General features: G+C 46.9%; 1 protein-coding gene across 1 annotated transcript in view; it reads left to right on the forward strand.

Moving 5' to 3' along the window:
* Positions 1–14,407, forward strand: part of TENM2 (teneurin transmembrane protein 2) — a 1,157,329-nt gene that overhangs the window by 1,091,061 nt on the left and 51,861 nt on the right. Inside the window, 4 exon segments of the mRNA XM_060144169.1 lie at positions 1,795–2,027; positions 3,319–3,473; positions 4,929–5,803; positions 14,021–14,196. Of these exon segments, the coding sequence (XP_060000152.1) occupies positions 1,795–2,027; positions 3,319–3,473; positions 4,929–5,803; positions 14,021–14,196 (1,439 nt within the window).

Consider the following 14,407-nt stretch of genomic DNA (forward strand, 5'->3'; position numbering starts at 1 on the left):
TCAACTGGCTGCTCTTCTGCCGGAGATTTTGAAAAGCCTCCTTGAATTGGGCTCCCTAGAAAGCCCAGAATGAATTATCTTGCTCACAGACAGGCACAGGTGTGCAGTGCCCTGATTCTTCGGATGATGGTACCAGCTCCTGTGTGGTCAGTGACAGAGCACAGCGTCTAATTAGAAAATGGCATGAATTTTTTCCCTTTCTGACCTAATTTGTTTTGCATGTATGGATAGTCTCTCAAGACTTAGTAGGCGAAAAAAGAAGGAAGGAAGGAAGGAAAGGAACCCAGGTGGCCTACTCTCCCAGACCTGTTATCTAGGCTGGAATTTTAGAAAGACCTTGATTCTCGTTGATATGCCTTAATAGCGACCTGAGGAGAGGCTGGAATGAAAGACGGTCTCGACGCACAAACTGTTCCTAAAAATGGCTTCCTTGTTCTTTTCTTCCTTAACTCAGGCAAGAACCCAAATGGTGGTGTTTTCATTAGTAATTGACCAGCTACTGTCTACAGGACAGATGTATCCAACACTACCATCGCCCTCACCTTCCCTTCACCTTTCCCAGCTCCTCTCTTCCCATAATTCCAAACTACAGTTCAAAAATAACTGAAAAAAGGAAAAAAGAAAAGACCTGTGCTCATTTTAGGCATGTGGCACCAAAACCTAGTCTCCCACACTAGGACAGAGAGGCGTCTGCTGCTTGCATCCTAGGGGCAGTGATGCTAATCACCAATGTGGGAATAGCACGAGTACCCATTCTGGTCTCAGCCTCCAGCCAGGGACAGACAGTGCAGAGGGATGAAAGTGTAGGGTTTGAGCCCAAAGGGCATGAGTGATGCTCTGATTTGACTTCTTTATTACCCCAGTAAGGAATCTAGGACCCATCGTGGCCAAAAGACTTCCCTAGGTTCGCCATCTGGGTCCAGGTTGAGTTTAGAGTTTCCTGTGTCTTAGTCCTGTGCCAAGTTTACAGATCTTACCCTGTCCTCGTCAGCAACACATAGGACAGCTGGACGCACGGCAGAGAAAGAGATCCAGGTCTCTGAGGCTTCTTGCTCTCCTCATTCATTTCCCCCACCCTGAGGGATCTCTCTCCTAGTGTGTCTTAGGGTCCTGGCAGATCCCGGGCCATGCCTGTGACCTCACTGTTACCCAAGATTTGAAAACTGCATCTCCTTCCTTTACCATTCAGATTCTGGACGTGATATCGGCAAGATATCACATGTCATCACACAAGATACCAACTTTGTTCATATCCACACCGAGGAACAGTAGAGAAGATCTGAGGCTGAGGACTGGGGATGGCTCTGGGGAGCCGCCCATCACAAAGTTAGGAAAACGCCAGGTTGCCCCAGTATTCATGATCTAGTACTTTGGAGGCACTGAGGAAGCATAGATTAAGAAGAGGACATCGTCCCGTGGAAGTGTTCCTCAGCCCCCCTTGCGAACATAGTAAACCCACGGGGTAAAGAAAGGAGGCTGGTACCCACGAAGCACGAACACAAAAGCAGTATCAGAGTGAGATCTCTCGCAACGGCTAAATGAAGCAATGGTATTCTAGCATGAAGGGAAGCGATGAATTCTCTGGTAGCGTGAGGAGCTTAAGTCCAATTAGAAGCAGCTAAGAGCCATGATATGTTAGAACACTAACTTATTACGTTAGATTCTTTCCAGTTCACTAAAGTGGAAAGACAGCGGAGGTGGGTAGAGTATTGCTGGGATTTCTGTCATCTCTTTGATCCAGGAGGCCAGCTGCATAGCCCCTTCTCATTCCTCTCTGTGCTTCTTCTCCTAAAGCAACAACCCAGCACACAAGTACTATCTGGCGGTGGACCCCGTGTCCGGCTCTCTCTACGTGTCTGATACCAACAGTCGGCGAATCTACCGAGTCAAGTCTCTGAGCGGAGCTAAAGACCTGGCTGGGAATTCAGAAGTCGTGGCAGGAACGGGAGAGCAATGCTTGCCCTTCGACGAAGCCCGCTGCGGGGATGGAGGCAAGGCTGTGGATGCCACCCTGATGAGCCCTCGAGGTAGAGTCTGCAGAGGAAGAAAGCCCTTCCCCAAAGAGAGCTTGCCACACGCGTGGCTCCCTCCCTGTTGGAACTGAACTAAGCCCAGGCCGTCCCAAACACAGCTTCCCCTAGAATAATTTAACTCTGCTAGATGGCTTTGATGTGTGGGTGAATGTTCCTTAAAGAAACCGGATTTATTTATTTGAGGTACACTTCATCACCCGCAAATGTCTTTAGTTTACAAATGGAAAGTGGGGTGGATTGCTCCTGGAGATTGCTGGCTGCCGCCAGTCACAGAGAGTCAGAAGGAAATGTTTGCTCCGCGAGCCAGAGCACCAGCTGTGTGGGCTGCAGACAGAAGAGAGCCCGGCAGGAGGGCCTCCAACCACTCCGCAGCTGTTCTGTTAGATAATAGTGTATCTAAAGTCAAAAGCACAGTACCTGACATTTTGCAAATGCCCCATAATGGTAGCAATTAAGAACAGGTATCATTTCCAAGGGCCTGGATTTGGGGGCGGGGTGGGGGGGATGCAGTTCTTGGCCCTGACGGATCTCTGTTTGAAAAGGACTAACTGAAGGTTAAGGGCATGTTAAAAAAAAAAAAAAAAAAAAAGAAGAAGAAGAAAAAAGAAGGTTAAGGACCCATCATTTGGAGGTCCAATTCTTGTTAGCATTTTTAGCTATGCTGAAAGCACACAGCAGCATGAAATAAGGATGGGGAGCCTTGGGCTTGCGCACTGGGGTGAAAATGCAAAAGAAATAGAAGCTGCTGTCTGCCTCTTACCAAGGGAGTGCTAAGACCAGCATTCCCCCCAGAGTATCGATGGAGTCAAGGCTTCGTTGGGAACACTTCCTGGAGGATACATGTTGACTTAGGAGTTTGTGACTGCAAGGGTCGCTGTTTCCCAGCCTCATTGTTGCAGTCAGTTGTGAAGGGTATTCAAGTAATTTACTACCAATAATTTTTTAAGCAGTGAACTTGGGAAATAACATCTTTTCTAAAAAGAGCAGATGCAAAATGATCTCCCCATTCCTTCATCTGCAGCCTTCGTTCACCTGCAGCCCAAGGTTCGCTCTTTGGCTGCGTGGTGAAACAGCCAGCGCCCCAGGCATTAGGCAGATCTAGCACAGCGCCCCTGAGAAAGGGCATCACCCTAAAAGATGGAGAGCACAGCTCTCAGTGTGCTACTCCAGTCAGGGCCCTACTCCAAGAAGGGAATTCCCCAGTAGGGCATCCCTACCCCCCAACCCCATCCTGCCAGCCCTGCTCTTTGCCAAGAGACGCACTCCCACTCTTTGTCTTGCTCAGGTATTGCAGTCGACAAGAACGGGCTCATGTACTTTGTCGACGCCACCATGATCCGCAAGGTTGACCAGAATGGAATCATCTCCACCTTGCTGGGTTCCAATGACCTCACTGCTGTCCGGCCACTGAGCTGCGACTCCAGCATGGACGTGGCCCAGGTGGGTCTCTCTGTCTCTCTGTCTCTCTCTCTGTCTCTCTCTCTGTCTCTCTCTGTCTCTCTCTCTCTCTCCCCCTCTCCCTCTCTCTCTCCCTCCCTCTCTCTCTCTCTCTCTCTCTCTCTCTCTCTCTCTCTCTCTCTCTCTCATTTCTCATCACTATGCCACACCTGGTTCTGGGCCTGAAGTTCTCACCTGGGGCGTGTTTGGGTCAGAAGTGGAGGGGGAGGAGGTGATACAGATACAGATCCCAGGTTTGTTTGCAGAAGGCTTCAGGTGAGCTAGACGGCAGGATGGAACGGGACATGTCAGATAGAAATGAGAGAGAAGTAGGAAAAGAGAATGGGAGAGGGAAATTCTGCCCAGAAGAGTGGAGCTGGTGACACACTCCAGCCTTGTCAGATTATAGAGTAGGAGTTACTGTGTAATTACCTTTCTTCTTCATCGTTATTGCAGGTTTGAGAATGTACCATACGTATTACGTGTCAATCAGAACTTCCCTGTTAATCTGAAATGATCGCATCCTCACTAGATAAACCTTTACTTTGCGCGTAGTAACTAAAGCACATCCCTCTGCGATGTTCCCCCAAGTGATAGTCTTTTAGTCCAGGTTCTTACCTGTTGGCAGTGAACAGAGGCTCACTCGAATGTACCACAGGAGAAACGGGACTTTATACTTCTTTTCTTAAATTTTTATTGGAGTATAGTTGATTTACAGAAATAGGACTTGAATATAAGGGTCTTCCAACAACCTGGAGTCTATGTTTACTCTTCCAAAAGGGCCTTTTCCACCCTCGGTCAACTTCATTAATTTCAGCTCAAGTTCCTCAACTAACTGACCACTAGTTACTGAGGTTTTCATTTCAGATTCTGCAGAGAAGGGATGTGTTTGGTCCAGTACACTTTTTCAAGCAAACACTCAGGTTGTAGTTCGCTGGCCAGCCTGTGCATTGGCTGTCCTTGGGTCAGGGACACCTTCTAAACCGCGTGGCTCCTTGTCCTGAATCAGGTAAAGATGCTAAATGAACCTAGCCTCCTCAGGGCCACAGCTTGGTGAGCAGAGTATGGGGCTGCATCACACTAGCCCTCTGTGCTGTGAACCACCTAACTGTATGTGATGACTCTGACCCTGGTCCAATTATCTGGGGCTGTCAAGAGCATCATGGGTAGAACTGGTGACCTACTCTAGCCATGACCTACTCTAGCCACAGCAAGTGATAGAGCAGGAGATGTCTGTTCCAAGTTACTTCTTCGCTATCGCGTACACCCAGCATGGGCAATGAGCCATTGGTTCCGTGATGGGCGCGTCTCGTACAGTGTGTTAGTAAAAAAAAAAAAAAAAAAAAAAAAAGTAAGCCTTTTCTCCCAGTTGCATAAAATCAATAGAAGTGCCCTGCACAGTTAAACAACTGAGCACCTTAGAGGCTGTTCTTGAGTTTGGTGCCGTATCATCCACAGGTTCGCCTGGAATGGCCAACAGACCTTGCCATCAACCCCATGGACAACTCCCTGTATGTTCTAGAGAACAACGTCATCCTTCGCATCACCGAGAACCACCAAGTCAGCATCATTGCGGGACGCCCCATGCACTGCCAGGTTCCTGGCATTGACTACTCGCTCAGCAAACTAGCCATTCACTCTGCTCTGGAGTCAGCCAGTGCCATTGCCCTCTCTCACACTGGGGTCCTCTATATCACCGAGACAGACGAGAAGAAGATTAACCGTCTACGCCAGGTAACAACCAATGGGGAGATCTGCCTTTTAGCGGGGGCAGCCTCCGACTGTGACTGCAAAAACGATGTCAATTGCAACTGCTACGCAGGAGATGATGCCTATGCGACTGATGCCATCTTGAATTCCCCATCATCCTTAGCTGTCGCTCCCGATGGTACCATCTACGTCGCAGACCTTGGAAATATTCGGATCAGGGCGGTCAGCAAGAACAAGCCCGTTCTGAATGCTTTCAACCAGTATGAGGCTGCATCCCCCGGAGAACAGGAGTTGTACGTCTTCAACGCCGATGGCATCCACCAGTACACTGTGAGCCTGGTGACAGGGGAGTACTTGTACAATTTCACGTATAGTGTTGACAGTGATGTCACTGAGTTGATTGACAATAATGGAAATTCCCTGAAGATCCGTCGGGACAGCAGTGGCATGCCCCGCCACCTGCTCATGCCTGACAACCAGATCATCACTCTCACAGTGGGCACCAATGGAGGTCTCAAAGTCGTGTCCACGCAGAACTTGGAGCTTGGCCTCATGACCTATGATGGGAACACTGGCCTCCTAGCCACCAAGAGTGATGAAACCGGATGGACAACTTTCTATGAGTAAGTAGGTTTTTAAAGTCGTTCCTAACAGTACTCACCCTACCCTCGCCGGCATCAGGACTGGCCGTCCGTGTAGCTTTTAGAATCGTTTACTCGTGTTGTCTTCCTAACTTTAATGCCCCAGGATATTCCTGTCCCCTGACTCCTAAATGCTTTGCACTATTGGGTGTCTGGTATTGAACGTCCTCCCTGCAAGAGTTGGGAATGCCTGTTGCCTGCCTGCCATTCCAATTTCAGGATATTGGACACGCACAGCGCCTGAGACATCAAGTGTTGATTAACTTTGCTGATTATTCATGTTTGCCATGGGTGCGGAAATGAGAAACTAAAAGGCAGGATCCTGGTGGGGCTCCTGTCATTTGCCGATAGGTCCAGCAACACACTTGATTGCACAGACAGGTAGATAAACTCTGAATTTCCTCTTTAGCAGAAGCAGATCAATACAGATAAAGTGCTAGGTATATTAAAAGATGTGAGAGCTGGGCATATTTCCCCTAACAATTATCTCATACTTGATAGTCCCGCCGTTTGTTTTACCAAAAAGCTCTTTTCCCTCGCGCCTGCAGGCAGTTCTTGGTCCAGTTGCCTGCTGCTGCAGGTATTAACCAGTGGCACGCTGGTGGGAGGAAATTGCGAAGGCATGATTCGCTGGCTGAGACGGGGATGGAATTTATAAGTGTCTGGCTCTCCTTGATGGTGAAAGATCTGGCTAACCACTATATATTTGGAGTCGTTGCTTGCTTTCGGTCTAGGTGTTGCTGTCAGCTGAGAATTTAGTGAGTTGGCAAGGTGTTGTCACAGAAGGAAAGAGGGACAGGGGAGAGAACAGAAGACCTCATTGTGGATCAGTTTTACTTTCAGGGATGTGCACTTCCTGTTTGCATTCCAGAGGGTTTGGGAGCTTGTAAAGGAGGCTGTTGCCACCTCCTGGAGATCGGCTGCACTGCAGAATTGCTTGCCCTTGCTCTCCTTGCTTCTTTGGGCCAAGCTGTCTTTCTCAGACTCCTGAAGCACCCTGATATCCTCCAGACGCTGGGACTTGATCACACTTTATCAGCCAGTGACTCTGTCCCTGAAGGCGCCATCTAAGTGCCACCTTTAGCTCTCACACCACGTTAGGCTAAAGCTACACTTCAACCCAAACGCCTCCTAGATTCTCATCTTCTCCTCTGGAAGTTGCACCTGAAGACCCAGTGCACTTCAGAGAGAATTGGTGTCACCCTCAGGAGGCCAGCCTGAAGTAGGCCTGACTTAAGAAGCTGTAGTAACAAAGTTCATCCAGACTGAGGTGCATCCTGAGACAGGAACTCTAACTGGGAGGGTATTTTCCAGAAGGGGCCCCTAGCTGAATGAAAGCAAGGTTAAGGTTTTTTTGGTTTGTTTCTTTTTCTAATGTTCGTTCAGAAGTTACATGGAAGCATAATTTTTCTCTCTCGATATGAAGAGCTGCTTTTCTTTCCGTACTGTTGAGTTGGTAAATGATCATACGTTCTCCGTTGTAGGGGTTCAATGCGTCTGGCTTTCTTGGTAATTTCTTTCCGTTTTGTGGTATGTTTTACACCTGGTCAGCAAGTTGGTCGTTTAAAAATCAGAGACAGGGCTTCCCTGGTGGCGCAGTGGTTGAGAGTCCGCCTGCCGATGCGGGGGACACGGGTTCGTGCCCCGGTCCGGGAAGATCCCACATGCCGCGGAGCGGCTGGGCCCGTGAGCCATGGCCGCTGAGCCTGCGCGTCCGGAGCCTGTGCTCCGCCACGGGAGAGGCCACAACAGTGAGAGGCCCGCGTACCGCAAAAAAAAAAAAAAAATCAGAGACAGACTCTACTTCCCGTGGGGACCGCAGTAGCCTTAGCGAAAACTTTAGAGAAAGGAGTTAACAGAGTGATGAACAAAACCATACAGAGGCCTTGAGGCTCTTAGAAAACAATCTGTCCTTCAGTGAGTGCTTGTAAGAACACCTGCCTTCTCCATAGTGCTTTATAGGTAGAGAAGCCTTTCGTCCGCCCACCCGTCACAACGACCTTCTAAGTACAGGTGTGATTATCCTCATTTTATGGATAAAGAAATTGAGGCTCAGAGACGTGAAGCCACCACCACCCCCGTCACCCCGCCCCTGAGGCCACAGAGAGAGTCAGCACGACTCAACTCCAGATCTCCAAGTCTCGCCTTTTCGGCGTTACACACCAGTGTCCTGAAGCGGGGCTGGGAGTAGAATTGGGAACTCCTGCCTTCCTTTGGATCCCAGAAGGGAACTCACCTGTCCCAAAAGTTGGGGGAAGGGACAACCCCTAAAGACAAATTCCTCCTTGACTCTGGGAGCGGGAGAGAAAGGTGAGGGAAAATACACTATTGAATTATCCTGGCTCTAGTCGATGGTCAGTCGGTTTCAGAAAGTTCCAGGAAGCCCCAGCCTTGGAATTTAACTTTCCCCCGATGTAGGCCACTGGGTCCTGATAGAAGACGTAGCCTGGTGGGTATATCTCTGAGAGAACACAGGTTTTCACAGCCTTCCCCAGAAGACAGCACAGTATACCAGAAAGCTCCCGGATCTTGGGGTCAGGAAGACAAGGACATGAATGCCATATACTTACTTATTGACTTTGGACAAGTTGCTTAACCTCTCTGATCCTCTATGTCCATACATCTGTCAAGTGGGGATAATAATGCAAACCATATAGGGGCACTGTGATAATTCACTGAGATGATATATTGATACTTTTAGAAATTAGCAAAGCACCGGGCATATAGAAATTCAACGAAGGGTAGATGCTAATGGCATTGAGAGAAGCAGTTGATTTGTCACACCTCTGTCTCCATCCCACCCCCTCAGATTCCAAACCACCAATTGCATAGTGGATACAGGAGTCAGGTAGATAGAGATTCATTTTGGAGAAGCAGAATTGAAGAGTGCAGTCTTCACATTTGGTCTTCCCTTACTACTCCACTTTGAATTTATCCTGCTCTCTCCCCATGCCCCCGTACTTCTGCCCCGCCCCCAGCCCCTGCCAGGGCAGAGCCTGCCTTAGTAAACCTGGGGCCCAGAGGAACAGAAAACACGTCACCCTCAAGGACAGGCCCTCCAGAAGAGAGAAACTGTAAAGGGCTATTCCAGTCCTGAGCAACTCCTCCCAACCGAGCAACTGGGGAAGGAGTGAATATCGGATCAGAGGGACAGAGGGAGGGATGGAAGTTGCCTTTCCATGGAGTAGGGTTCAAGAGTTACTTCCTAGAATAAGCAGGCACTGCAATTCAAGGAGCCTGCAGTGGGTCCCTTTAACTATTACCTTTCTCCCACCTGTTCTTTGTGTCGGGAAGTGCCTCACGGAGAGCTCGGCAGGAATGGAGCAGACATGGGAATGCCTTCTGGAGGTTCTGTGGTGTCTGCTAAGTTCTCGGACTGGGCGAGAGTGGCCTGTATTCCTGACAGTCACAGGACTGTACTTAAAATTACAACCACCACTACACGTGCTCTCTCTCTTCTCCCGCCTTGATTTTAATCCTTTCCACTTGTCACCATCTGACATACTCTATATATTTGTATTAATTTTTATTGGAGTATAGTTGCTTTACAACGTTGTGCTAGTTTCTGCTGTACAGCAAAGTGAATCAGCTATACGTGTACATATATTCCCTCTTTTGTTGGATTTCCTTCCCATTTAGTGCTCTACTCAGAGCACTGAGTAGAGTTCCCTGTGCTGTAAAGTAGGTTCTCATTAGTTCTCTCTTTTATACGTAGTAGCCATAGGGTGTGACATACACTACAGTTTAGACTTCAGTTTATTTTGACTCTCTCCATCTAGCTTGTACACATCATGATGGCAAGGATTTTCATCCATTTTGTTCTTAGCCGCGTCCCCAGAGCCTTGAACGGTGCCTGACACATAGTAGGAAGTCAGTGAATAGACATTGAAGAAACGAGTCAGACGCAGCCTCCAGCCCCACATGAGTCAAGGCAGGACTGGTTCCACTGGGTCGCCATGAGGTCCCATTACTGGAACTCATAACTCCTTGCCAGGATGTGCAGACTTATTTGCAAAGAGACCTGAATCTGGAGATACTCACTCCATGGGTATCGAAGTGGAATCTCCCTTGAAAGTTACAGAAGAACTATTTTCTCCCTCTGGCCCCTGAGAGTCTGGCCTCAACCCCAACCTGCTCTTCCCCAAAAGTAGACTCTCCAGTTCCTACTGTTTATCTCACAATGAAGCGCAGCAATCTACACGTCGTAGGTGTCCAGGTAACACAGTAGATTGGAATTAAATCACTGCCTGGGGCTCCCAGAATACACTTCTCACATTGTCCCTGCTTGGCAGCAAGAGTTGGGGACACTAAGCACCCTATATCAATACACGTAGAATTGTTTAATTTTCTTATTTATTGAGGTAAAATTAACATATTATATTAGTTTCAGGGGTACAACATAATGATTCAGTATTCGTATATATTGCGAAATGATCACCACAGTAGGTCTAGTTAACGTCTGTCACCATATAGTTACAAAAACTGTCTTACTTGTGATGAGAACTTTCAGGTTCCACTCTCTTAGCAACTTTCAGATAGGTAATACAGTATTATTGACTACAGTTACCATGCTGTATATTAGATCCCCATGACTTATTTATTTTTTTGCGGTACGCGGGCCTCTCACTGTTGCAGCCTCTCCCGTTGCGGTGCGCAGGCTCCGGACGCGCAGGCTCAGTGGCCATGGCTCACGGGCCCAGCCGCTCCGTGGCACGTGGGATCCTCCCAGACCGGGGCACGAACCCGTGTCCCCTGCATCGGCAGGCAGACTCTCAACCACTGCGCCACCAGGGAAGCCCATTTATTTATTTTAAAACTGAAAATCTGTACCTTTTAAAATTTATTTTATTGACGTCTAGGTGATTTACAATGTTGTGTTAATTTCTGCTGTACAGCAAAGTGATTCAGTTTTACATACATATATATATATTCTTTTCCATTATGGTTTATCAGAGGATATTGAATATAGTTCCCTGTGCTGTACAGTAGGACCTTGTTGTTTATCCATTCTAATATATAACAGTTTGCATCTGCTAATCCCGAACTCCCAATCCATCCCCCACCCAACCTTCCCCTTGGCAACCACAAGTATGTTCTCTAGGTCTACGAGTCTGTTTCTGTTTCATGGATAGGTCCATTTATGTCATATTTTAGATTCCACATATAAGTGATATCATGTGGTCTTTCTGGCTTACTTCACTTAGTGTGATAATCTCTAGTTCCATCCATGTTGCTATTTCATTTCTTTTTTTATGGCCGATTAGTATTCCACTGTATATATGTACCACATCCATTTCTCTGTCGATGGACACTTAGGTTGCTTCCGTGTCTTGGCTATTGTGAATAGTGCTGTTTTGAACATAGGAGTGCATGTATAGTTTTGTCCGGCTGTACGTCCAGGAGTGGGATTGCTGGATCATAGGGTAACTCTATTTTTAGATATGGTAACTCTATTTTTAGTTTTTTGAGGAACCTCCATACTGTTTTCCATAGCGGCTGTATCAATTTACATTCCCACCAACAGTGTAGGAGGGTTCCCTTTTCTCCACACCCTCTCCAGCATTTCTTACTTGTAGCCTTTTTAATGATGGCCATTCTGACCGGTGTGAGGTGGCACCCCACTGGAGTTTTGATTTGCATTTCTCTAGTAATTAGCGACGATGAGCATCTTTTTATGTACCTGTTGGCCATCTGTGTGTCTTCTTTGGCAAAATGTCTATACAGATCCTCTGCTTATTTTACAATCAAATTATTTGCGTTTTTTGCTATTGAGTTGTATGCATTCTTTATATATTTTGGATATTCTTCCCTTATCAGATAGGTGATTTGCAAATACTTTCTCTCATTCAGTATAGTGCCTTATTATTATTTTTTTTTTTTGCGGTACGCGGGCCCCTCACTGTTGTGGCCTCTCCTGCTGCGGAGCACAAGCTCCGGACGCGCAGGCTCAGCGGCCATGGCTCACGGGCCCAGCCGCTCCGCGGCATGTGGGGTCCTCCCAGACCGGGGCACGAACCCGTGTCCCCTGCATCGGCAGGCGGACTCTCAACCACTGCGCCACTAGGGAAGCCCATATAGTGCCTTATTTTGTGGATGATTTTCTTTGCTGGGCAAAAGCTTTTTAGTTTGATATAATCCCACTTGTTGGTTCTGCTTTTATTGCCTTTGCTTTTGTGTTAAATGCAAAAAAAAAAAAAAAATCACGAACACTAATGTCACAGAGCTTACCGCCTTATATTTACTTCTAGGAGTTTTATGGGTTCAGGTCTTACAGTCAAGTTTATAATCCCTTTGGGTTAATTTTGTGAGTGGTATTTTGTGAGTGGCATAAGATAGCGTTTCATTCTTTTCCATGTGGCTGGGCAGTTTTCCCAACACCACTTTTTGAAGAGACTGTTCTTTCCCTCATTGTATATTCTAGGCTCCTTTGTCATAAGTTAATTGACCATGTATGTGTGGGGTTATTCCTGGGCTCTCGATTCTGTTCCATTGGTCTGTGTGGCTGTTTTTTATTCCAGTGCCACACGAAATGAAATCAGGGAGCACGATGCCTCTGGCTTTGTTCTTTCTTGATTACTTTGGCTAGTAGGATATCCGTGCTTCCATACAAATTTTAGGAGTGTTCTATTTCTGTGAAGAATGCCATTGGAATTTCGATTGATAGGGAATTGCTTTGAGTAATATGGACAGTTTAATTCTTCTAATCCATGAGCATGGAGTATCTTTTCATTTATTTGTGTATTCTTTGAGTGAGTTCTTTCATCAGTGTCTTACAACAATGTACAGGCCTTTTGCCCCTTGGTTAACTTTATTCCTAGCTATCATTTTATTCTTTTCTTGATGCAATTCAGATTTTATATATTGATTTTGTATCCTGCAGCTTTTACTGAATTTATTTATTCCAACAGATGTTTGAGTGACGGTTTTAGGGTTTTCTCCACGTAATATGATGTCATATACAAATAATGACAGTTTAACGTCTGCCTTTCTAATTTGGATGCCTTTTTTTCCTTGCCTAATTGCTCTGGATAAGACGACTTCCAGTACTATATTGAATACAGTGGCATCCTTTGTTTTTGTTCCTGATCTTAGAGGAAAAACTGTCAGCTTTTTACCATTGCGTGTGATGTTAGCTGTGGGCTTTTAGTAGGTTGAGGTATGTTCCCTCTGTACCCACGTCCTTGAATTTTTCTGCATCTATTCAGATGATAATACGGTTTATTCCTTCATTTTGTTAATGTGGTATTTCACATTGATTGATTTGCCAATGTGAACCATCCTTGCATTCCCTAGAATAACTAACTCCCACTTAATTATGGTGTATGGGCCTTTTAATGTACTGTTGAATTTGGTTTGCTAATATTTTGTTTGTTGAGGAGTCTTGCATTTATGTTTAGAGACATTGGCTTGTAACTGTCTTTTCTTGCACTGTCCCTAGCTGGTTTTGGGTACTGCTGGCTTTGTAAAATGACTTTGGAGTGTCCCCTCCCCTTTATTTTTTGGAAGAGTTTGAAAAGAATTGGTATTAACTCTTCTTTGAATGTTTAGCAGAATTCACCAGTGAAGCCAAGTGAGCCTGGACTTTTGTTTGTTTGGTGGGAGGTTTTGGATTCCCGATTCAATCTCCTTACTAGGAATTGGTCTGTTCAGATTTTATTTGTTTGTTCATTATTCAGTCCTTTGATTTGTGGAACACAAATCAAACAGCATAAATTGAGCATAAAGTTGCTGTTCTCACTAACTAACTTGGTTAAGTACCCCCTGCCTAAGGTGAAATGTATGTTTTCAGGTGTTTCAGGTGTATCGGTGGGTAGTAGAAAAGCATCACCATTTCTCAGGGCAGGCTGGAGTGTTGTTTTTTGGTTTTTTTGCGGTACGCGGGCCTCTCCCATTGCGGAGCACAGGCTCTGCGGCCATGGCTCACGGGCCCAGGCGCTCCGTGGCATGTGGGACCTTCCCAGACCGGGGCACGAACCCGTGTCCCCTGCATCGGCAGGCAGCCTCTCAACCACTGTGCCACCAGGGAAGCCCCCAGGCTGGAGTTTTGATGATTGTGACGAGGCGCCTCAGCGTGCTGCACCATCTGGCCACCCCACCTGCCAGTTTCTCTTTCTCTGGCACCATGAGTCTGTCCCTTGTGTGTTGGGGAAGCCTTCAGTCCCAGGAACTGTGTTTCTAACCAGTGTGTCTGTTCTCCAGCTATGACCACGAGGGCCGCCTAACCAATGTGACACGCCCCACGGGGGTGGTGACCAGCCTACACCGGGAAATGGAGAAATCCATCACCATTGACATTGAGAACTCCAACCGTGATGACGATGTCACTGTCATTACCAACCTGTCTTCTGTGGAGGCCTCCTACACAGTGGTGCAAGGTAAGCCCCTCACCTACCACCACCCCTCACCCCCAGACTCGGCCAGAGGTAGGCGTGAGTTACCAAGCCTGGGAGGACTTCCAGACCTCCCACCCCTCAGCTTGCTGCTTTAGTCCCTAGCAAACTAACTCTGCAAGAGGTCAATCTTGTAGAAAAGGACTTAATCAGATGCAGGAGAATTATTCAGAATAAATATCTGAATAAATATTTA

This window comes from Lagenorhynchus albirostris, chromosome 3 (genome assembly GCF_949774975.1).
Source record: "Lagenorhynchus albirostris chromosome 3, mLagAlb1.1, whole genome shotgun sequence".
Classification (NCBI taxonomy): Eukaryota; Metazoa; Chordata; class Mammalia; order Artiodactyla; family Delphinidae; genus Lagenorhynchus; species Lagenorhynchus albirostris.